The following is a 22,002-nucleotide window of genomic DNA, read 5'->3' as shown; positions in this document are numbered from 1 at the left end:
GCTTACAAACTCAAACATAAAAATACAAAAGTGTCCCAGCACACTATTATTGAAAAATTGATCTCTCTTTTTACCATATAATTATAAAATAAATCAATTAGAATATAAATATTGTATTTATCAGTGTATATTACACAGAGCAGTATAAACAAGTCATTTGCCTGTATGAAATTTTAGTTTGTACTGACTTCACTAGTGCTTTTTATGTAGCCTGTTGTTAAATTAGGCAAATATCTAGATGAGTTGATGTACCCCCTGGAAGAATTCTGTGTACCTCCAGGGATACGTATACCCCTGGTTGAGAACCACTGGTTTAATTCACCCTTGTACTCCAAGGGGGGGTGGACATCTGGGTGTTGTGGAAAGCCCCTTGAGCTGAACCTTCTCAGAGCGGATCTGTCTCTCTGTCCAGCTGGGTGTGGCCCTGCCTGTGTGCCTGGAAAAGGCTGGGGAGTCTAGCCCAGCAAGACCAGGTAAAAGGGGGCCCAGGCTGGCAGAACAGTCTGCCTCAGTGGCATCCCAGCACATCAGGTGACTTCCCAAGGGGTCCAACCCATCACAGCAGCCTTCCATTCACCCATCACTTTATCTCCTTCCGTTATGGCCATCTGATTCTTGCTCAGAGGCAGTATTCCAGTTCGCATCCTACTGCAGCAGCATGACAAAACTTCAGTCAATCCATGGCTCTGGATACGTTCTGTTTGTGACATTCTTAGTTCTCAGTCTTTGCCCACCCTACTACATTCAGATTCCTTAAGGGCTTATACAACTTGTTTTCCCCCATATGGAACCCAGCCTCCCTAACCCACCATGGGACTTATTTTGATTCTCAAAGCCCTGAAGAAACCACCCTTTGAACCGAGGGCTAGCTGTTCTCTCCTCCACCTCTCCCTTGAAACCTCATTCCTGATAGCCATCACTTCAGTTAGATGAATGGGAAAACTCAGTCTTCTGGCAGGCCAACTATTTACTACCTTCTATCTATACAGTTACACTGCATCCCCATCCTCCATTCCTCCCTAAAGTTTCTTCGGAATACCACATTAATTAAAAGGTCAATCTACCAGTGTTCTACCCAAAGCCTCATGCCTCCAGAGAGGAAAGCAGCCTACTAAGACCTTCCAGGCCTCTTCCCAGATTGATTGTATCATTTGCTGAAAGGATGAAAGGACAACCTACTTCCACTCAAAGACTGCTGAAGTGGGTTTCGGGTTGCATTTTAACCAGTTATGAACCTGCTGCCCTCAGAATTACAGCATTCTCCACCAGAGCTCGATCCACATTTCTAGTTCCACTGAAAGTCGTTCCCGTAACAGAAATCTGTAGGACTGCACCTTGGTCTTCCATTCACACCTTTGCCAAGCATTACGCCATCCTACCTGCTTGGGATGATACCACCTGTGGTGATGCAGTCCCCCCAAACCATCTTGGACTTGCTTCCTCAGCACCCACCTCCTCATTGAGGTACTATTTGGGAATCTCCTATGGCAGAGCACTCATAGGAACGTGTACTCAAAAGGAGGAGCGGTTACTTACCTTACAGTAACTTGAGTTCTTCAAGATGTTTTGTCCCTAAGGGTGCCCCACCTCCCACCCTCCCTCCCCTCAGTTGTGGAGGCTCTGCTTTGAGATTAAGAAGGAACTGAAAGGCAGCGGGTCCGCGCCCTTTATAAGCCCTTGTTTGGACCACAAGGTGCTGCTCAGCACAGGCATGGGCCTGTGGAAACTGCTTTGCATTCTGTGGTCAAGAGTGCTCAGGTGCACATGGATCCTATAGTTGATCACCCATAGGGACAAAAATATCTCAAAGAACTCAAGTTCCTGTAAGATAAATAACCTCTCCTTGGCTTGCCCCACCAGCCCACCCACCCCGCCTGCCTCTATTTCCTAAAATTGGGAAGAAACCTCAAAACAGAAATGCAGGCACATATATGCAACTCCCTCAGAGATTGCTGCCATAACACTTACTACCAAGAAAGTCAGCATCTAGTCTGACTTTATTCCTAGTGTGCCTTTCAGATCTCCTCCTGCTGACTCAAACCACCATCAACCCAAATACCAGTCTGTAAAATACTAATAGGTAACATGTAACGGGCTGTAATCCTAATTAAAAAGTTAAACTCCAGTAACTATAATATCGAACTGCTAAAGACATGTTTCCTAAATAATCTATACCAAGTAATACCACTTGAATACATTCCCTTTTTACCTTGGGTTAACTATTTGATTTTAACTTACTAACGCTTATCCTTTATACTGAACATATCATGTCAACTTGGTTTAAAGCTAGCATTTTTAATCTTATTCCGCCTCCCCCCTGTTTAGTGCACCTCCTAGTTTGAGTGCTGGGATATTCAGGGCTTGATGCTTTGGTGCATCTCCTAAACAAAAAGGGGCAGATTATGAAACAAGCAATTTTATCATGTTGAAGTTACTTTGGCCCAATATATTCAACTTTGTTTCCTTCTCACTAATGACAGCTTGGTATAGACACAATTCATGGAGTTTGAGCTCTAGATTTAACATTCTGATCAAGGCAGCTGTAGCTTGTCTAAAATCTACTCTTAAAAATAAAAAGCAAGAACCATGTATCAAAAAATATATATTTTACCACATGGGAAACAGATCTTAGAAAAGAGGACACAATCACAACATATTTGGAGGTAAGATTTGGTCACGAAGCACTGACGCGTCTAGCTGTCCCGTCCTTCTTAACAAAGAGTATCCAATGCTACAAAGATCTTATCTAATATGCCAAAGACTTTTAAAATAGGGAACATTGATAGAGCTAGGCTGAAGCTTCATTTTAGCAGTTGGCACTTGAAGGGAAAAAAAACTACACACATGGTGGACTTGCCCTGCAATAGCAGATTTTTTTTTAAATAAATATGTAGAACAGCCTGACTTGAGGCTCCCACGTCTACTACTGTTTTATTTGGAGAAGACAATTCCCACCACCAAAAAAGCAGCAAAGGAAATTGAACCATTTCAAAGCTATTGCAAGGCAAGTGCTATAATATTTTATTTAAAAAGAATCACCCCCCTTTGGCTAATCTAGGAAGAATTAATCCACATATGAAATGGACCAATTTTATATCTGAAATTCTGGACCACCACTTTCAAACTTTTTTTTATTTCTATTGGTTTCTAAATGTAAGTAACTTTTTCAGTCCTACTGTACTTGGCATCATCAAAACTGCCAAGATAGTGGCTTTTTGATTATTTACTATTTTAAGATGCTTAAAACTAATTTTTTTCCGTGATTAACTCTTTGAATTGAATGACAGGATTTAAATATATGTACCACATTGGAGTTTTCCTTTAAAAAAGAGTAACAGAATCTGACATTATAATATAAAGTCACTTAATTCAGTCTTCCTAAGTCCAGATACACTGTACCTGCAATGGATATTTACAGCAACCAGAAGTTTAAATGTGCGACTATCACGTTGATAACTGTAGAATGCAATCCACTAGTTCAAACCAATACATTAGTACATCATTTTTCCTAGATAATTATGAGGTGCTGACAAAGTTCCAAAGCCAGCATTATCAACACCTACAAACTATAAGGCAAAGTAAAATAGCATTTGCTTTGGATTCTATGCAAGCCACGTATGAACAAATCCATACTGAAGCTTCCAGTTGAAGAACAGTTTATGGGGGTGCAGGAATTTAAAGCAATTCGGCATCAGCAGGCACTCCAACTCAGACTTTTGCAGCTGTCGCAGCAGAGGAATTCACACATGTAGGGAAGACACCACGCCACCAAATCATGAGGGGACTTCTTAGATGCAATGCAGCCAATACAGCTTCCAAGCATTCAGAGAGCTCAGCTTTTTTTATTTCATTATTACTGTTAATACTCGTCCTTGGATTCGTCTGCATCACTGGCCTCCGTTTCACTGCTCTGCGACAGATCTTGATGGTTCTCTACTTTGTTCAGTTCCAGAAACCCGGTAATGAGCTTGGCAACTGCTTCCACATCACTATGGAAAGGAACGAACGATGTCCGAATTAATGGAGGTGTGGGGCTGATGAGCCAGAGCAAAAGCACTTAATGCTGAATACATATCTATCTGAAGGCCCAGTCAATATGTGGAATAAGACTATGATTAGCAACTCGCAGAGGGCCTGTCCAGATTCATAAACTGTGTGCGACTTTTCCAAGCTGCGATTATAATCAGAAAAGTGACCAAAGTGGAACTTCATGAGTGCCATTCTCCCAATGACTTTCAGACAAGAGGAGGTTTCCAGTCACAGGTCAGAATATTTTCTAACAGCCCCTGCTTTACATTCCCTTGCAAGCTAAAGAACCTGTAGAATTCTTTCTGCTTCTTATCACTAGTAATAAAGATTCCTCAGTTAGTTAATAATTGTACTTATTATGCACAAGGCAGAAAATAATCTGCCTCACTCTCATTCAGCAGTGCTAACAGAAGGAGAAAGAATGAGGTAAGCAAAAATACAGTTCTAACTTGAAGACTCACAGGGAGCAGCACTTTTAGGGAGTATAAATGCACTTGAAATTGGGTGGTCTATTTAGCTTTCAGCATGCTTCCTGCCACACAGAAATATCTGATACAGGTAAAGCTATTGTTACTGAGATATGATGCAAGATTTTAATATCTCCCATTAAGTCAATTACTCTTAAATGGTTTATCTAAAGCCCTTAAACATTTTGTAACGTTCATTATCACTCTTAACCTATCTCAAGACACCACATGCTTCTGACAAGCAAAGCTGTAGGGTGACCTCTACACATGTTTCCTTCTGGAGAGAGAGAAAAAAACAGCTATAAAAATAATGTCACAGAGACAGCAAGATGGAAGCCATCTATTCTCTCCTTAAAATACCCCTCTGCTGCGAGGCCTACAAAACACTCAACAATGGCTGTGACAGCTGCTTGTTACACTTACAAATATCATTGCCAACTTGTGTTCTCGTCTTTTTGTTGTATCTTGATTATACTAAGACTGTGAGCAATTTGGGACAGGGACTGTCTTTTCATGATGTGTCTGTACAGTGCCCATCACAATGGGTCATCAGTATAAACAGTAATAATCAAGGGGCTTTTTTCCTTTTGATTGAACTATAAGTAATAAAAACAACTATTAGAGGCCTAGAATGTCTAATATTGTAGATCTCATTACACAGTTGCTCTTATTCTCAAATGCCTGTGACTCAAATCAGTAAGGGTTTGACAATCATAACTTGAATAATCCTAAAAATAGATTAAATAAGACTCCCAACAGAGCTTGGACAATTCTCCCAACAGCCTCCTATAATCCAGCCACTGGCCCTATAGTTAACACCTACTCTTCTTATATACACACTCCTAATCGAAAAGAATAGCTCATACCTTCTACAGCCCAGCACTGCGCTCTGGGTCAGAGGGTGGGAAAATCCAGTGACAAATCGTAGCACCACCAGGTAACCCTTCCCAAAGTAACGCACTTTCTCCTCTTCCACGTTCACATCTCGAATCTCATTCAGTGAAGCCGCCACTGTTAGCAAAAGCAGGGGAAGAACATCAATTACAACCATTCCCAACACTGCCACTTCTGACTTATATGACTGGGACTCTAAGCTCCCTCTCTCTGCTTTAATAATATGAGCCTCTGAGCGAGGCTTCAGTACTGCTGTCCTCCTCTCACTCAGCTGGGTGTGCTCTATGCATCAGTTCTGGGCTCCCAAACACCACCAACTGTGGTGAGGGCAAACAAACCAGGATCTGGATGCAAAGCAGAATGCACCAACTGGTATAGTTTGCTCTAATGAACTGGTACAGCTGCCCAAAGATTGAAAATCATCCATTTATTACTTATGCTTTCCTGCTGTTTTTCCCTCTTAAAGACAGTTTGAACTGTTTTCTGTATCAGGTAGTTAACAGCTGTTAAATGTATTGAGACTGAGCAGGTGTTGAAAAATTCACCATTCAGATCAGTCACTTTCAGAGCATCTCCTGGCTTCTGCGTCCCCATGTTAATTAGCATTTGCTCTCTGTTTCTGGTACAAATGCCTACGCTCAAGAAAACATTTGCCTATTGTTCAGGACACAAAAAAAGGGGAAGTTCATGAACATTAACACTCACTCCTTCCTTCCCCCTCCCCCAAAATCTGTTTGAAATTTCATCATAATATTTAAGGAGGTTCTAAATGCTTTCAAGCCACTAAAAGCTCCCAACTATTTAAACATATTAGGAAGCAGTTTGATTTAGTCAAGCAAGAAGAGCACATGTTTGGAAGTCAAGAACATCCTGGGTTCTAGTTCCAATTTAGCCAAGGCTCACTGTGACCTCAAGCAAGATACTTAACCTGGGTTTGACTACTGTCACTGCAGCTATGCAATTGAATCAGATGCAGGAAGCTCAGTGGAAACCAGATGCAGCATTTAAACTGAGCCTTCCTGGATAAGTTCACATTATATTGTGTTATTTTGACAAATAAAATATGCAGAATTTTGCAGAATTTTAAAATATTGTGCACAGAATTTTTAATGTTTTGGTGCAGAATTCCCCCAGGAGTAACACTTGGTACCTACAGAAACACCTACTTTCTTACCTTGTTCCTGGCCTGCTCTTGAGAGGGTCAGTATTTTTTTGTAAAGGTTGAATGTTTTAAGGAAGACTTTTCCCTTGTCCTTGTCAAATACAGCTTCCTGTAAAATTGCAACACAGCATCAATTGTATCCGTTTCTTTTAAGCAGGAAGGTGGCATTTACAACCTCCAAAAAAATAAACAGCCCAACACTCATCTGTAGCAGTTAGTTTCTGTTATCATAGTAATATGAACTTAATAGTTTTACTTAGACCTGGGCTAGCAGGGAGGTTCAAACTAAGGCCTGATCTACACTAAGGGGGGGTGGGATCGAACTAAGGTACGCAAGTTCAGCTACGCGAATAGCATAGCTGAACTCGAACTACCTTAGTTCGAAGTACTCACCCATCCAGACGCCGCGGGATCGAAGTCCGCGGCTCCCCCGTCAACTCCGCCACCGCCGTTCGCGGTGGTGGAGTTCTGGAGTCGACAGGAGCGCGTTCGGAGTTCGAACTATCGCGTCTAGACTTACCTGGCTGTCTTCACGGCGGCAAGTCGACTGCCGCGGCTCCCCCGTCGACTCCACTTACTCCTCCTGACGAGGTGGAGTACGGGTGTCGATTAGCGGATCGATTTATCGCGTCCAGACGAGACACGATAAATCGATCCCCAATACATTGAACACTACCCGCCGATATGGCGGGTAGTATAGACGTACCCTTATACTCACTCCTGTCCCATTACTGGATTATGAAGTCAAAGTTTTGTTCTTGATTTCCCCTCAAACCCAGACTTGTCTGAACCTCACACACTCTTTCCAGGACAGGATTTAAGTGGTTTTATTTTCCTTTAACTGTAAGCTATCCCTGGCCTTAAGACAAGATGTCACACCTTGCAGAACCTGAAACATGCTCTTTAAGTGTGTGTGTATGTGGTTGTCCCACAACCCCCCAGGCTACAGTGAACATAAAATCTACCTACACCTTTCATTAATAACAGTGACAGCTACCAACTGGGCAAAGTTTTTGACTTACACGATATGGTGACATTTACATTAAAAAGAAAACATCCCCAGGATTAGATGGCTCCAGGGACTGGTAACAGAACAGGGCATCTTTCGCATCTGGGTCATTTATTCTAGTACAGCATGGGTTAGTATAATGACAGTCTTCCAACTGCTTGTGAAATGTGTTGGTAACCTCAGTCCAATTTCTGATGGACACTTGTCAACATAATTTAAAAACATCACAAATAGCACTTTCCTGAGAGTGGGGAAATGTTGAGTGGGACTGGAGGTAGATCTGTCCTATAGTTGGTAGGCCCCCCATGTCACTAGTAGGGACAGCATGTGTGGGAAGCTTACAATAGTAACTTTATGTGCTACTCCTGTTCTCTTAGCTGAAAAATCACATGTTGCAAATATTTCAGCTTATAATTGTAAAAATATTCTACACAAAACATTAATAATACAACAGATATGTTTGGCCAAGTCTTGTCTTTAAACACCAATTCATCTTTAACAATTTTTCCTGTACTATCAGTATAAAAATTATCCTCCCAGTTAACATTTACTATAAGTTACCAATATAGCTACATTTCTCAACAGTGTCTGACAGTGCAACTTGTTTACTTAGATTACACAATATTAATGATCATCTGGCTGCTGAAATCGACAGCCAACAAATACTTTAAGCTAGCACAACCCACTTCCTGTCTTCTGAGTTCACAGCATGCGTCTTACCTCCCACTCCTCCAGATTCTGTGCAGCCACAAAGAGACATCCAGCTATATAAAAGAGTTTCCATCCCAAGCTGTCTGATCAATACAAGATACACAGTATTAAATACTGTTTGAATAGCAAGCAAAAGATAGTAAAAAAGCTCACACACCCCCTCTGGGAGCAAATTAAGAAAGAAATGTGCGTTTCATGACAGATGTTTTCTTCTTCAACAGTAATATATAGTATTTTAATAGTGTTTTTCCAGGATCAAGAAAAGCAGAAGTTATTCCATTATAGAAAGTTTTTTGTTGTTGTTTTAAAAATACTGGAATCAGTGCTATACAGAATTAACAACATATTTGTTGCTGGCAGGATTGTACATAGTTCTGTTGTGGATATGATTTTTTTTCCTGAGAACTTGAGATATTGAAATACTTTAACCAGGAGCTCCTATAAACACGTTCCTCCTTAGCCTGTGATAACCCAGAGAACAAGGGTGAGAGACTGGGGATATTAATTTACTGAAACAAACATGTTTTCTTCAGACCAACAAAGGAAGCAGTCAGCACACCTTGCCAAACACATATATAAAATGTCATATGCTGGAAGTGTTTACACAGTTCAATCTGTCTTAAGTGACTGCTCCAGGGACAAACAATCAATTGCTTAACAAAGGTATTTTACTAAAGATGGAGCAGAACTGGGCTCAGTGTGTTTGGGGAGACTCCAGGGCAGTCTCTTAAGAAAGGATATTGTCTTTTACAGGTGGTGCCTCATATAGGTTTCACTGTATTTTGTCCTGGAAAAATATACTGATTATATTGGTAATATAATGCACTGGTCCAATTGTATCATTTGAAACAAAGAGGGATGCTTACAGGATGCTGTGCAGCTTTTTATTTATGATGAGGGAGGGGGGGCATTTGGTGCAATCTGATCCATTCCCAAAAGAACAGATGAAAATACTTCTAAAGAGCAATTTTTGATGAGCCCCTAGGATTAGTTCTCTCTGGCAGGAGTGACTTAGTAGTATCCAGAGAGGAGTACTTCCATCAGAGGCATGGGACACACTTCAGTTTGCTGGCAGAATTTTAACAATACCTACCCTCCCAGTGGAGTTAAAAGAATCTACTAGCTAAGCTTTGTAAAATGCATTGAAACATAAAGCATTACAGAGTGCTAAGTATCACTGTTATAAATACTCGGGGGATGTGGGAAAGCAAAGCTGGAAAGGAGCTGCGGAAATAACTAAAGAGGGAGAAAAATAGAAGAGCATGGGGTAAAGTCTGGTGAAGGCAATGGGATGCTGCTAAGTTTTAAGATTTGTACCAGCTCCTAGAGTTTACAGTAGGCACTTTATTAGTTAAAAAAAAGTACAAGCTATTAAGGAGGATCAGGTGGAAGCCAGGGGAGAAAATCATCAGGTGAAAGAAAATTAAAAAACAGGAAAGAATAAAACTCTCCATAGTGTAACTGACAATTACCTTCACTATAGTAAGCAGCAGCCAGACCTATGGAAGATATTCCTGGAAAGAGAGGGGACAGGTATGATTTAAACATGCAACTGAAGATATCTAAAAATTCCTTTATTTAATACACACACCCAAGTTATGTCCATTAATTCTCACTGAAAGAAGAGCGAGCTTTGATTGCAGTTTTGCTGTCCCTTCTGATTGTTACCATCACTCAATGTAGAGAGCAAATAAAGCATTTCTTATTAAATAAAATATAATTCTCTCTCTTTCATATAATTATATCCTATGTTTAAAATGGGGAAACTGAGGCACAGATAGGAAAAAGTGGCTTGCCTAAGGTCAGGCAGCAAGACAGTGACCAAATCAGGAACAGAATCAGGTGCTCCAACTCCCAGCAAGTCTAACCACTAAACCTTGCTTCCACCCAAGGACAGCACTACTTTGAGTACTGAGGACATGCATATTAAAAAGGCTATTCTTAGCTGCAAGATAGCCTACCGTGCTCTGTGGGACCAACAGAAACCTGTGCATGCACTATTGGGGTACACCTGTGTCATAAGGGTTGCCAAGTGCTGTCACATATCCAAGAAAATTAGGTAATAGGTAATAATTGGAGATATACCAATCTCTTAGAACTGGAAGGGACCTTGAAAGGTCATTGAGTCCAGCCCCCTGCCTTCACTAGCAGGACCAATTTTTGCCCCAGATCCCTAAGTGGCCTCCTCAAGGATTGAACTCACAACCCTGGGTTTAGCAGGCCAATGCTCAAACCACTGAGCTATCCCTCCCCCCTCGCTCATGCACTGGAATACCTTACTTCAATTATAATGAGGACCCGGGCTATCCGTTTAATAAAATGTGTTTACAGTATTAAAAGGCAGTATGGTCTAGTAGACTGGGAAATAGGATTGGGAACTAGGATCTCCTGAGTTCTACCACCAACTCTCAGTGTAGTCTTGGGCAAAAAACTTACCCACTCTTTGATTTTGTTTCCCCATATGTAAAAGAGGGATAGAAACACCATACCTAACTTGCAGGAGGTGCTGTAAGGCTTCATACTTTACGTCTACACAGTCCCCTTAAGACAGGAAATGCTATCTAAATGCCAGAGGTGAAATCCTGGGCCCATTTAAGTAAATGGGAGTTTTGCTACTGACTTCAGCGCACCCAGGATTTCTCCCCAAGGGTTTATGGATAGTCAGCTGTGTCTTCATGCTATCCATAAGGGTCAGTGGAGACTAAAGTTGAAGTGATTTCACCTTCCCAAATGATACTTCCCAGAAATCTTACAAGTCATCTTAATGAGGTTTCTCTCAGGAAACATTTGTAACCTGCTTCCTTTAAAACATGCATTTAAATGGATTTAGTCCTATATACACTATTTGTGGCTGGCATAAAAATACAAGCCTGGGAAAAGCAGGTCCAAGTTACTCATTCATCTCTTCATGTATGGGGAAGAATCATCAGTGTCTTACCAACAAAGAGAGACCAAGATCTGATGCCAGGTGATCTCTTCAAATGAAGAATGGAACTTGTGCGGTTTTCAAGCAACATGTACATCTTCAGGAGAAATTCCCTACAGCCTAGTAACACCCATGAAACCTAGCTGGACAATGAAAAGGTGTAAGAACTTACAAGTTATTGCTGTACCCTTTGTCCTTCCTTTCTATGCCCCCAATATTTGTTAACAACCTTCAGTCACATCAATCTAGATCAGGAATTGTCAACCTTTGGCATGCAGCCCGCCAGGGTAAGCCCCCTGGTGGGGCGGGGCGCAGCAGGCCGGTTTATTTACCTGCCACATCTACAGGTTCAGCTGATTGCAGCTCCCACTGGCTGCAGTTTGCCATTCCAGGACAATAGGGGCCGCGGGATGTGCTGGCCGCTGCTACATTTCTTACAACACACTCAACAGTGCTTTAAATTGACATTATGAAGCAAACAGAGCCAGACAGCCTCATGCACATCCAGGTTCTGAGAAGACAGAAATGACCAAATCTTGCTTCCTTACGCATCCTGTTGATCTGGGATACTGCATGAAGCATACTTTTACTGTGGGGCCCTTTAGACACAAAGTTTAGTTTAAAAAAATTATAAAACCTAAACAGAAATATATTAATGATTTTATTTTAATTTAAATGAAAACATTCCATGGACGTGATTCAAATACTTCCTAGCGGCAGGTGCATAGGAACCTGACAGTGAAACAGCCAAAGCTGAGTCAGGATCCTGCATTAATTTCTGCTAATACAGAATCATTCCGCCCTTTTTACCTCTCTGCTCTAAATCGGTCGCCCTCCAATCAAATCTTAGCCCAGTCTTTCTAACATCTCCTAGCAAATGTCCAGCTGTCAACTGAAACTCAACATGGCCCAAAGCAAGCTCGTCGTCTTTCCCTGCGGATACTAGGTGACAAATATTTTGGTCTAGAACTGCAGAGGATTCACTGTTTTGTGTTTGCTCTATAATTCACTAGAAAATAGCGGGGGTGCCACATTATTCCTTCCCCATCCTATTATTCCTGGCATGATGCAGCTCCTGTCGTTTTACCAACATTCCGTTGGTGATTAATTCCTGCTCCTCGCCCCAGCCTCAGCTGCCCCCAACAAGAAAAGCAAAGATGTGCTTGGACTGAGCCCCCTCTGATGCATTAATCAGACAATAGTTTCCCCACCACCTCACCTCCCACGTAGCCCCATCCCCCCAAAATCCCAGCCACCCGCCCGAAATCTTGGCACCCCAACCGCATGCAGCCTGCTCCTCCGGCCCCCCACACTGTACAATCCCCCCAAATCCCAGCCCTGCACCCCACACAGGCCGCCTCACTTCCATCCCCCGCACAGTCACTGACCGGTTCCTTCCCGCAGCAGCCCAGCCCCACACGGACGCGCGCCGAACGGGACTCGCCGCGGACTTTACTTCCCGAATCCGGCCGGGAGGCGCCACACCATAGAGTCGTTGGACCTGAGCGCCCTCCGCGATCACAGCAGAGATTGGACACCGCGCGCTAGAGTGTCGATACGGAAATAGCGCCGGAAGTTCGGCGTCCATTTTTACTTCGGGCAAAAGTAATTTTTTTTTCCTCAGCGAAACTACCCACTAACTTCTGTGTACGGGTTTGGTGCCTAAATCCAAGATGGCGACCAACTTTAAATCCTTTCCGCCCATATCCAAAATGGCGTGTTAAATTAAGGTCTTACCGTTGCCCAACTCCAAGATGGCGTCTTACATTAACTCCTTCCCGCCCAAATTCAAGATGGCCTGTTAAGTGAAGGTCTTACAGCTACTACCTAACTCCAAGATGGTGGCTGAGGCACTCTTGCAGTGAAGGCCTTAGGTAAACACTGTAGAGCCAGAGAGACTCCTGGAGGGAGGAGGATGGTTTTGTTGATGGAGGTCAGTCTGCAGGACCAAGAGCTGGTGAGGTTCAGGCAGTGGACCATGACCTATTTTTCCTCCCTTGGTAGCCTGCTGTTAATTGATTTATTTCATTAGACTGATCTCACACTTGGTAAAGCAACTCCCATCTTTTCATGTATTTATACCTGCTCCTGTATTTTTTTCACTTCATGCATCTGATGAATTGGGCCCTAGCCCATGAAAGCTTATGCCCAAATAAATTAGTTAATCTCTAAGGTGCCACAAGGATTCCTCGTTGTTTTTGCTGATACAGACTAACACAGCTACCACTCTGAAACCTGCTGTGGTTGGAGACAGTCAGAAATGTGCTGGTGAGTGAATCCTCCGCTCCTAGGAGGTAACAGAGCAAGAATTTCAGATCTTCCATGGGAAGCCGGGGCCTAAACAGCTGTTCCTATTGTTTGTGCTATGGGCAGCCCTTTTCAGCCAGAGTATGCATACCATAGCTGTCACTGTAGCATCGCATCTGGCCACATGCTGGCAGTGGTGCATGCATTATACAGTTACCAAGGAGACCAAAGTGACCACATAATAGCTTACACTTATAGCACCTGCCATCCCAAAGTACTTTATGTGCATTGACTAAGCTTCACAACCCTATGGAGGTGGGTATTGTAATCTCTATTTAAGAGAGGAGGAAAACAAAGCCCCGGGAGGTCACAGAGCTGGGAATAGACCCCATGAATCCTGACTACTAGTTCCTTATTCTAACCACTAAAAAATCACTGTTTTTCTATGTTTGCTGTTAATATATACGTGTCTATATATGAACAGCTAGTTCTGCATGAATTTGGAGATAGATAACAGCACTTTGATTCAAAGGTTTGTATTCACACAAACATACTTTCTGTTAGTCCAGTAAAAGAAATTAGGCTACTATACCTTGTGAATTTTTATTAGAAACAGTATATTTTGTGTTGCACTTTTAAGCTAGTGCTAAATTGTATCAGTGTTGCCACTTCTTGTAATTTTATCAAATGTCTTGCAATATTTCATGTTTTTCTTAAACCCCCAGCTCCTGGAGTCATGATATTATATGATGATCTCATCTTATATATTTTTGTAAGTATGTTTCTAGTCCTCATGGTTATGTAGAAAAGCTTAAAAATGCAAACCGTAAGGCTCCAAAACCAGAAGGCTAATAAGAATCTCAAAATTATTATTTTTGTACATTTTATGATTTTAAAACCAATCTCATGGCTTTTGGGGGGAATGACTCATGATTTTTGAATGCTAGGGGTTGATAATTCTCTAGTATTTTTAAAATCAGTATAACTATTAATAATAAAATGTGCTTTGACAAACACTGATTCCTCAGACATTTCTTAATCCATTATCTCTCTTTACTCTTCCTGTCTATTACTTAAAATCTGACATAAAAATTTTGTTTGTTGTAAAATTTTTGTTTAGGAAAAAAATATTACACCTTATAATTTAGGATAAAATAGTACATTAATGCAAACAGATCGTAAATAGCAGCTACTAAAGCTAGACATTTTTTAAATCAGCAGAGTTTTAAAAGAGCTAACTGAGTCCATTAATGTTGATTTTCAATAAGTCTTGGAACACTAGGGAAATTCTAGACTATTGGAAGAAAGCTAATATTGTGCTAATTTTTAAAAAGGGTAAACAAGATGACCTTGGTAATGATAGGCCTGTCACTCTGATATCAGTCCCGGGCAACATAATTAAGTGGCTGATATGGAATTAATTATATTACTATAATTAATACCAATCAGCATGAGTTTATGAAAAATAGATCCTATTAAACTAACTTGATAACTTTAATGAAATGTATAAGTTTGGTTGATAAAGGTAATAGTGTTGATATAATATACCTAGGCTTCTGTAAGGTGTTTGACTTGGTATCATATGATGTTTTGATTAAAGAAACTAGAACAATACAAAATTAACATGGCACACATTAAACGGATTAAATGCTGATTAGCTGATAGGTCTCAAAATGTAATTCTAAACAGAGAATCATCATCAAACAGGTGCGTGTCCAGTGGGATCCCTCATGGACTGGTTCTTAGTTTTACACTATTTAACATTTTTATTAATTACCTGGAAGAGAAAACAAAATCATCACTGACAAAGTTTGCAGGTGACACAAAAATTGAGGGAGTGGTAAATTATTAAGATGATAGATCACTGATAGAGAGTGATCTGGATTGCTTGGTAAACTGGGCGCAAGCAAAGAATATGCTTTTTAATATGGCTAAATGTAAATGTATATACATCTAGGAACAAAGAATGTAGACCAGACTTCTAGGGTGGGAAACTCTATACTGGGAAGCATTGACTGAAAAAGATTTGTTGGTTCAAGAAGGATGTTGATAAATTGCAAAGGGTAAAAAGCCACAAGAATGATTAAAGGATTGGAAAACATGCTTTATAGTGATAAACTTGAGGAGCTCAATCTATTTAGCTTAACAAAGAGAAGGTTAAGGGCTGACTTGGTTATAGTCTATCGATACCTACATAAGCAACAAAAATTTGATAATGGACTCTTCAGTTTAACAGAGAAAGGTATAATATGATCCAATGACTAGAAGTTGAAGCTAGACTAATTCAGACTAGAAAAATGGTGTAAATTTTGACATTGAGAATAATTAACCATTGGAACAACTTACCAAGGTGTGTGTTTGGTGGATTCTCCATCACTGACAATTTTAAAATTAAGATTGGATGTTTTTCTAAAAGACCTGCTCTACAAATTATTTTGGGAAAGTTCTATGGCCCATGTTATACAGGAGGTTAGACACTAGATAATCACAATACTGTAGTCTCTTCTGGCCTTGGAATCTATGAATCTTCATTGTACAATAATATTAACTTGTGGAAGGGAAATAGCCTAAATAGAAAATCATTAATTGACAGTCTATAAAGTGAACTGAATAATGATCCTACTATGAAATAAGGAAAAAAGTCTCCCTCTGCCTACTCTTCTAGGTTTAATGAGATTGTGTTAGAATTAATTCTACTAATAAAACCGATGCCACACTGTAAAACTCGTTATCCCCATTCATTTATAATCAAGAAAATGCACATGCATAAGTCCTGTTCCTGCACTCCTTACTCAGGCAAAATTCCCATTAAGAAGTGCAGGATTGGGATCATTGAGGATTGGACCCAATAAAATTCTCTTCCATGTCCACAACTTAGGCTTTGGCTACACTTACACTTCAAAGCGCTGCCGCGGTAGCGCTTTGAAGCGCTAAGTGTAGTCAAAGCACCAGCGCTGGGAGAAAACTCTCCCAGCGCTGTCCGTACTCCACATCCCTGTGGGGAATAACGGACAGCGCTGGGAGCGCGGCTCCCAGCGCTGGGGCTCTGACTACACTGGCGCTTTGTAGCGCCGCAATTTGCAGCGCTGCAGAGGGTGTGTTTTCACACCCTGCTGCAGCACTGCAAATTTGTAAGTGTAGCCAAGCCCTGAGTGTTCTGTCTTCCTGCCTGCATAGAGCATGCTGCAATGTTTGTTCTACAGTTTCATATAACAGATATACTTTCAAGGACTAGAGCACCTTGAAGATTTCTCATTGGCTCAATATCATACTCCATGATAGGTTCTTTTCTTCAGTTCTTGAAACAACTGACAGTTGTGAGGGGTGAAAACATAAATTTGCCCCTTTTACAATTTTCATAGTATTCTTGCCTGTGGGGAAAGCTGCTACTGACAACTCAGAGTGCTGGTTTGGTATGGGCTGCTTTTAACAAGCTTTCTCACATGTGATTCCAGCTGGACATGAGTGAATGGGAAGCTGGTAGAGCCCAGGGGTGACTGGGTAAGTGGGGAGCAAGAGCGGAAATTAGGAATGGAGGAGTTGGGAGATTGTGGATGGGGCAGGGTGGGCAAAGCTATACAAGCAGTGTGGGATAGCCCAATGCCTCTGCATGAAGGCACTGGCACTTAAAGGGTGCACTCAGTACTGCTGCTTCTACTTCTTCCATAGCAAGGTAGCAGCAATGAAAGGAGCACTTGCCACTTGATGTGATGATGGCTTAGTACAAATACCCTCTGCCTTCATGGTGCTACTGACTGGTGCTCCAGAGAGCTGAGGCAGTAGTGACCAGGAGTGCCAAACCTTTATGGGTCAAGGTATTGATGCATGAAGGCTCTCCACGGTTCTGCGGCCTAAGTGTGCCAGGGAGTAGAGGCAGCAGTGCCAGGGGATCCCTTCAAATGCTAATGCCTCAGCACAGAGACACAGGATTTCTTCATCAGGCACCCCTGCCTTGCACATCCCTGCTAACCCTCCTGTCCCTTCTAAAGCCTGACTCAACCTTTAAGATCCATTCACTCTGCCTGTCCTCCACATCTCTGCTGGGCTTTCCTAGAGTCCGCTCTCTCCCTCATACCCTACACCCTCCTCCTATAGTCTCTTCTCAGCCTGATTGCTCTCCCTCCCCCATCCAGTTCACTAGGTGCATGTGCAGAGTCAAAAGCAAAAGTAGCTGATGAGTCTTAGCAGTTGAATCAGCTGATCTTGTGGAAATCTATGTATATGTTCCTGGAGTAGAGGAATAACTGTGTACTTATAAAATGTCAAAAGTAGCCTGTGTCCAAGATGTTATCAGAATGTGTTTGTGTGAAGCTTGCAGTTTTTATGTGGATTGTGGCTGCTTTACTATAGGAATCCAAAGACATATGAGGGAAACAGAAACATTTAAAAAATGGGAGTACAGTATTCTTTAATATTTCCTCTGCAAAAGTTAATAAATATTTAATTTCAAAATATATAATTTAGTTTGACTGTAGAAGAATCATTGTGCCAACTTTGGAGACAGGAAACCCTTTCATAAACTGAAAATATCATGAGGAGTGCCACGCTCTAATAATTCCTAGTCTTGAGATGTTTAGAGACTTACTTCTAACTTCAAACACTGTTCACAGCTGCAGACTGAGTGTGATATCCGAAGGGAAAAAAATGACATTAAGAGAGTAAAATAGAATGTGACAGCATCTAGGATAGAGATGGCAGAAACATAGAAAATGCTGACTGTCACAGCTGTGAAAATAACACATCAAACTGAGCTGTGTGCCAGTCCTGCAGTATGAGTACAATAACATTCACTTAAAATTTTCAAAAGTGGCCACTGATTTTGGATGCCTCAGTTTCAGGACCCCCAATGTAAGACATCCTGGCTTGATTTTCAGAAGTGCCAAAAATTCATGACTCCTAATAAAGGCAATGGGAAATGCAAATACTGGCATCTCTGGCCATAAATGTCTGGGGTCACAGATGTCTCAGGCTGGACACCCAAAAACAGAGCAACCCAAAATTAGTCTGTAAATTTGTACCTTAGGTTTTTACAAGAACCAGGGGTCACCCAATGAACTTAAGAGGTAGCAGGTTTTAGACAAACAAAAGGAAGTACTACTTCACACAATGCACAGTCTCTGAAGTGTTTGCCAGAAGCTGGGAATGGGCTACAGGGAATGGATCACTTGATGATTAACTGTTCTGTTCATTCCTTCTGAAGTACCTGGCATTGACAGGATACTGGGCTAGATGGACCATTGGTCTGACCCAGTATAACCGTTCTTATGTTCCTGCACAGATGTGCATAGCTGCACATTTGTTTGTTTAAAAAAAAAAAAAAGAAAAAAAAGATCAAATAGAAAAGAGATCCCAGTATTGAATTTGACCTTTGTGTTAATGTCTGAAAATACTGAACCTGTGATCCAGGCGCATAAGGATCTGCAGTTGAAATTGTAGAAGTCTTTTTCATGGAGTTGGGTGTACCTGCTGTTTTGTGGTAAATAATACCATTATAGCTGAGGCTTCCAGTTGGGATCTGCATGAAAACAGATTCAAGGTCATTGTCACTTTTTAGCCTTTAAAATGTAAAAGGTCACAAAAGAGAAGTGAAACATGTAAAATCACATGTACTGTGCTTACTAAATCATGAAAACCAGAGTTATAGAAACAGGTAATTATCATTTGCATTGCATTTAGCTGTAGTAATATGATTTTTCCATTACCTTCCTAAATCCAGAAAGAACTAGAGAAACTCAGAGAGGAAAAAATAAAAGGAAAGAAGAATGCAGTTTTGCCCTTGTGTAATTGTTGAATATTACATACAAACAAACTCAAGAACAGCAGGAAAAGCTATTTCAATCTCTCTGTATGTCAATGACTTGCCATTAATGTTAACTGTCTCCTTAAGGGGAATGTGAGTACAGTTGTCATGCAGAGGATATATGAGGCTCCATACTACTGTGCATAATTACAGAGTTATTTTCTGATTTATAACAGCACTTTAAATTATGCTTGGGACACCAAAAGGGCCAAATACAGCCTACAAACAGCTTCCCTTCTCACTGCAGGGTGTGGGCAAAGCTGCTTTCCTGCAATTTTTGTTATTGCAAGTGAACAAAATATAGAAGCAATTTCTATTCGTCTCTCAAGGAAGACACAAGCAAATAGTGTTCATTTATTGTTTATTGAAATCAATATATGCACAGTAGGCACAGCCTTCAGGCTCAGGGCATGTCAGTCAACAATTTAGATAGTTTGATATAAGCTCTCTTGTTTCTTTTTGATAGTCATGGTGAAAAAAAGCAACACAAAAAGCTCCATTAATATAGGAATGTCAACACACACAAACTCAAGGAGATCTGTGGAACTTCACGTTAGTTTCTGCTTTTGAGGTGCTAGAAAAGCACATCCTGTACGGAGCGGGGAAGTGTGTACAAACAAAGCAGTGCCCTTCAGCAATGTGTGAATGTCAGTCTTGAAGCTTCTTTGCTGCTGTTGCCCCCACTCTGTCCTAGCCGAGCTGTGAGAATGGCGTTACCTTTACCACCTCTGCAGCAGAGAGGCGCTGTCCCTTGCAGTTCCAGATAAGTGCCTGGGACTACGTGACAGCGCTCAGGTCTACAATGAACACTTCTAACTGACTGGGTGGGAGGGAGGGAGGGAGTGGAGGCTGCCGGGGGAGCCGCTCAGGGCACCAGCCAGGACAGAAAGACTTTACATTAAATAATAGGTGAAAAAGAAGAGCACTTCGCTTCTTTTTCTGGAGCCTGTGCTTGCCTCCCTACCCTTGTTGCCTAGTTTTTCCCCCCTAATATATACATGGATCTCTCTAATAGTTGCAACATGCTCCAGACTTTACCTCATGCTATTTAATTTCTACCAGCCAGGACATAATTTACTGTAGGTTAAATGAAGCAAGCAGCAAGGTACAGTATCTGATTCTTTTCCCTTCCTTTCTCAGTCTTCTCTTTCATTCCTTTAGCTGCATGGTGGTTATTTTGTTACAGCTTGTGATAGCACGTCTCTGTGTTTGTATAGACATAAGAAATGTTAGATTCCCACCCCCTCTTTGTTCTGCATCTGGGTGCCAAGCAATGTACTGCGGTTGTGACAGTGGGAAATTGTTAGCCTTGTGCTGACTTTGCGAAAAAAAAATCGATGATGGTAGTGAGACTCATGAATCGTTCCATTGCAAATTATCAGAATTCAAGGCTTAAGGTGCCCCAGACGGAGCGATTTGTGTAATCACTGGGATAAGAGAAGAGAGGTTTGTGTGTGTGATTAAAAGGGGGGCTATTAAACACTTAAGCAGAGAATGAGGCGCCACCACATTCACGAGACTCAAATCAAAAGCAGTTTTTCCTCCTCCATTGTGGCGGTGTGAACCTGTTGTTCCCCTCCTTTTGATGTTCCAGCAAGACAGAGTCTACGCCGGCTCTGTCTATGTAGCCCTCCCACCATTATTAAGAAGAGAGCTGTGCTTTCCCTCGAGAAGCGGTGTCCCAAGTCTCCTCGTGTCTTAAGATACAGTCTCTTCTGCTTGTGCAGGGGTGACCCCTTTTACCACCCTTGTTTTGCATGTTCATTTCGCATCAATTGCATGTAGTGTCAAAGCTTTCTGCCACTGTGCAAAATACACGGATGACCAAAGTCACCGACCCCCAGAGCAACATGTATCCGCTGCCAGAATCTACATGAATCAGAATTATGGGTTACAGATTTGTATTCTGAGCATGTCAAGGGGGTGGGGGAGGGGAATGTTTCTGTACGGTACATTAAAGCCATTAATCATGATGGTTGCAGGCCCTGCATCCAGCCCACTGATCTTCCTAAAAGCTTTTCTTCTGCGGTATTTGTTGCTCATTACAATGTAAGCAAATTCTCTAATGTGTGGTGTGAGGATTATATATTTTTTAAAGCGTCCCATTATAGAGTCTGAAGAAGCTAAAGGTCCTTCCCACCCACAGGAAGACCGAATTGGCTGCTGTGCAGTCAGACCCTCCCACTCCCGGGCATCTCGATGGCTTTTGAAAGTGCCAATCAGGAGGAGTGCTATAAGAGGGCAGTAGGGCAATACTAATAACAACAAAAGGCAACAGGAACTGGAAGGGAGAGCTGGGCTAATTTCTTGCTCTTTGTGCCTTTATCATTGCAGAGAGCTGACAAGCAGAGACATTGAACTCCTCCGTCTGCTTCCTCCGTTCTTCCTCTGCCTGTAGAATAAAGAGAATCCACACTCTTCTGGAGTAAGAAAATCACCTTTAAACATTGAATAGACACACATACCAAAAAATAATACAAAGACCTTCACAGATGAAGTGTGAAAACTGCACCAAAAAGGTGAGTGCTATAATCTTACGACTTTATGCATGGGAAACAGTAAGTAGTTTGACTCCACCCTCTGGTCAGACACTCACTTGCTTGATCTGTTACATAATGTGAGGAGCCTTTGTGTTTCAAGGGGTTTCCATTTTTGAATAAGTAAAGCAAGTCTGGGCCACTGGAGAGGCTTAACTTTATACCGCAGGGCCGCTGGAGGGGCTTAACTTTATACCGCAGGGCCGCTGGAGGGGCTTAA

At 41.6% G+C, this 22,002-nt stretch overlaps 2 protein-coding genes across 14 annotated transcripts in view; one reads left to right on the top strand and one right to left on the bottom strand.

Annotated features, from left to right (window-relative positions):
• Positions 1-2,589: 2,589 nt before the first annotated feature.
• On the bottom strand, positions 2,590-12,740 carry LOC123345402 (cytochrome b-245 chaperone 1). 4 transcript variants are annotated; one of them, XM_044982233.1, is made up of 7 exons: positions 12,587-12,740; positions 11,211-11,341; positions 9,745-9,786; positions 8,282-8,355; positions 6,565-6,661; positions 5,363-5,507; positions 2,590-3,989 (listed from the first exon to the last, which is right to left on the bottom strand). In XM_044982233.1, the coding sequence occupies exons 2-7, from the start codon at positions 11,293-11,295 to the stop codon at positions 3,860-3,862; spliced, it is 573 nt and encodes a 190-aa protein (XP_044838168.1). In that variant the 5' UTR covers positions 11,296-11,341; positions 12,587-12,740; the 3' UTR covers positions 2,590-3,859. The 4 variants fall into 4 exon arrangements, with proteins under 4 accessions (XP_044838168.1, XP_044838170.1, XP_044838167.1 ...); XM_044982235.1 differs by having other exon boundaries at positions 11,211-11,337; positions 12,587-12,731; XM_044982232.1 differs by lacking the exon at positions 12,587-12,740 and adding an exon at positions 12,009-12,346.
• NARF (nuclear prelamin A recognition factor) overlaps positions 12,478-22,002 on the top strand; it is a 38,899-nt gene continuing 29,374 nt past the window's right edge. The window contains exons 1-4 of one of the 10 annotated variants that reach the window (XM_044982223.1): positions 13,744-13,760; positions 14,171-14,217; positions 16,901-16,946; positions 21,580-21,764. In XM_044982223.1, coding sequence (XP_044838158.1) covers positions 21,738-21,764 — 27 coding nt within the window. In that variant the 5' untranslated portion in view covers positions 13,744-13,760; positions 14,171-14,217; positions 16,901-16,946; positions 21,580-21,737. Of the gene's footprint in view, positions 12,804-12,858; positions 13,156-13,716; positions 13,761-13,958; positions 13,978-14,170; positions 14,218-16,900; positions 16,947-20,223; positions 20,351-21,579; positions 21,765-22,002 lie in introns of those variants that run through there. The other 9 variants (XM_044982222.1, XM_044982221.1, XM_044982228.1 and 6 more) reach the window with 9 other exon arrangements.

Source organism: Mauremys mutica, chromosome 12, assembly GCF_020497125.1.
Source record: "Mauremys mutica isolate MM-2020 ecotype Southern chromosome 12, ASM2049712v1, whole genome shotgun sequence".
Classification (NCBI taxonomy): domain Eukaryota; kingdom Metazoa; phylum Chordata; order Testudines; family Geoemydidae; genus Mauremys; species Mauremys mutica.
Note: the sequence above shows the minus strand (reverse complement) of the source record. Positions and strands in the feature narration are given on the sequence as shown.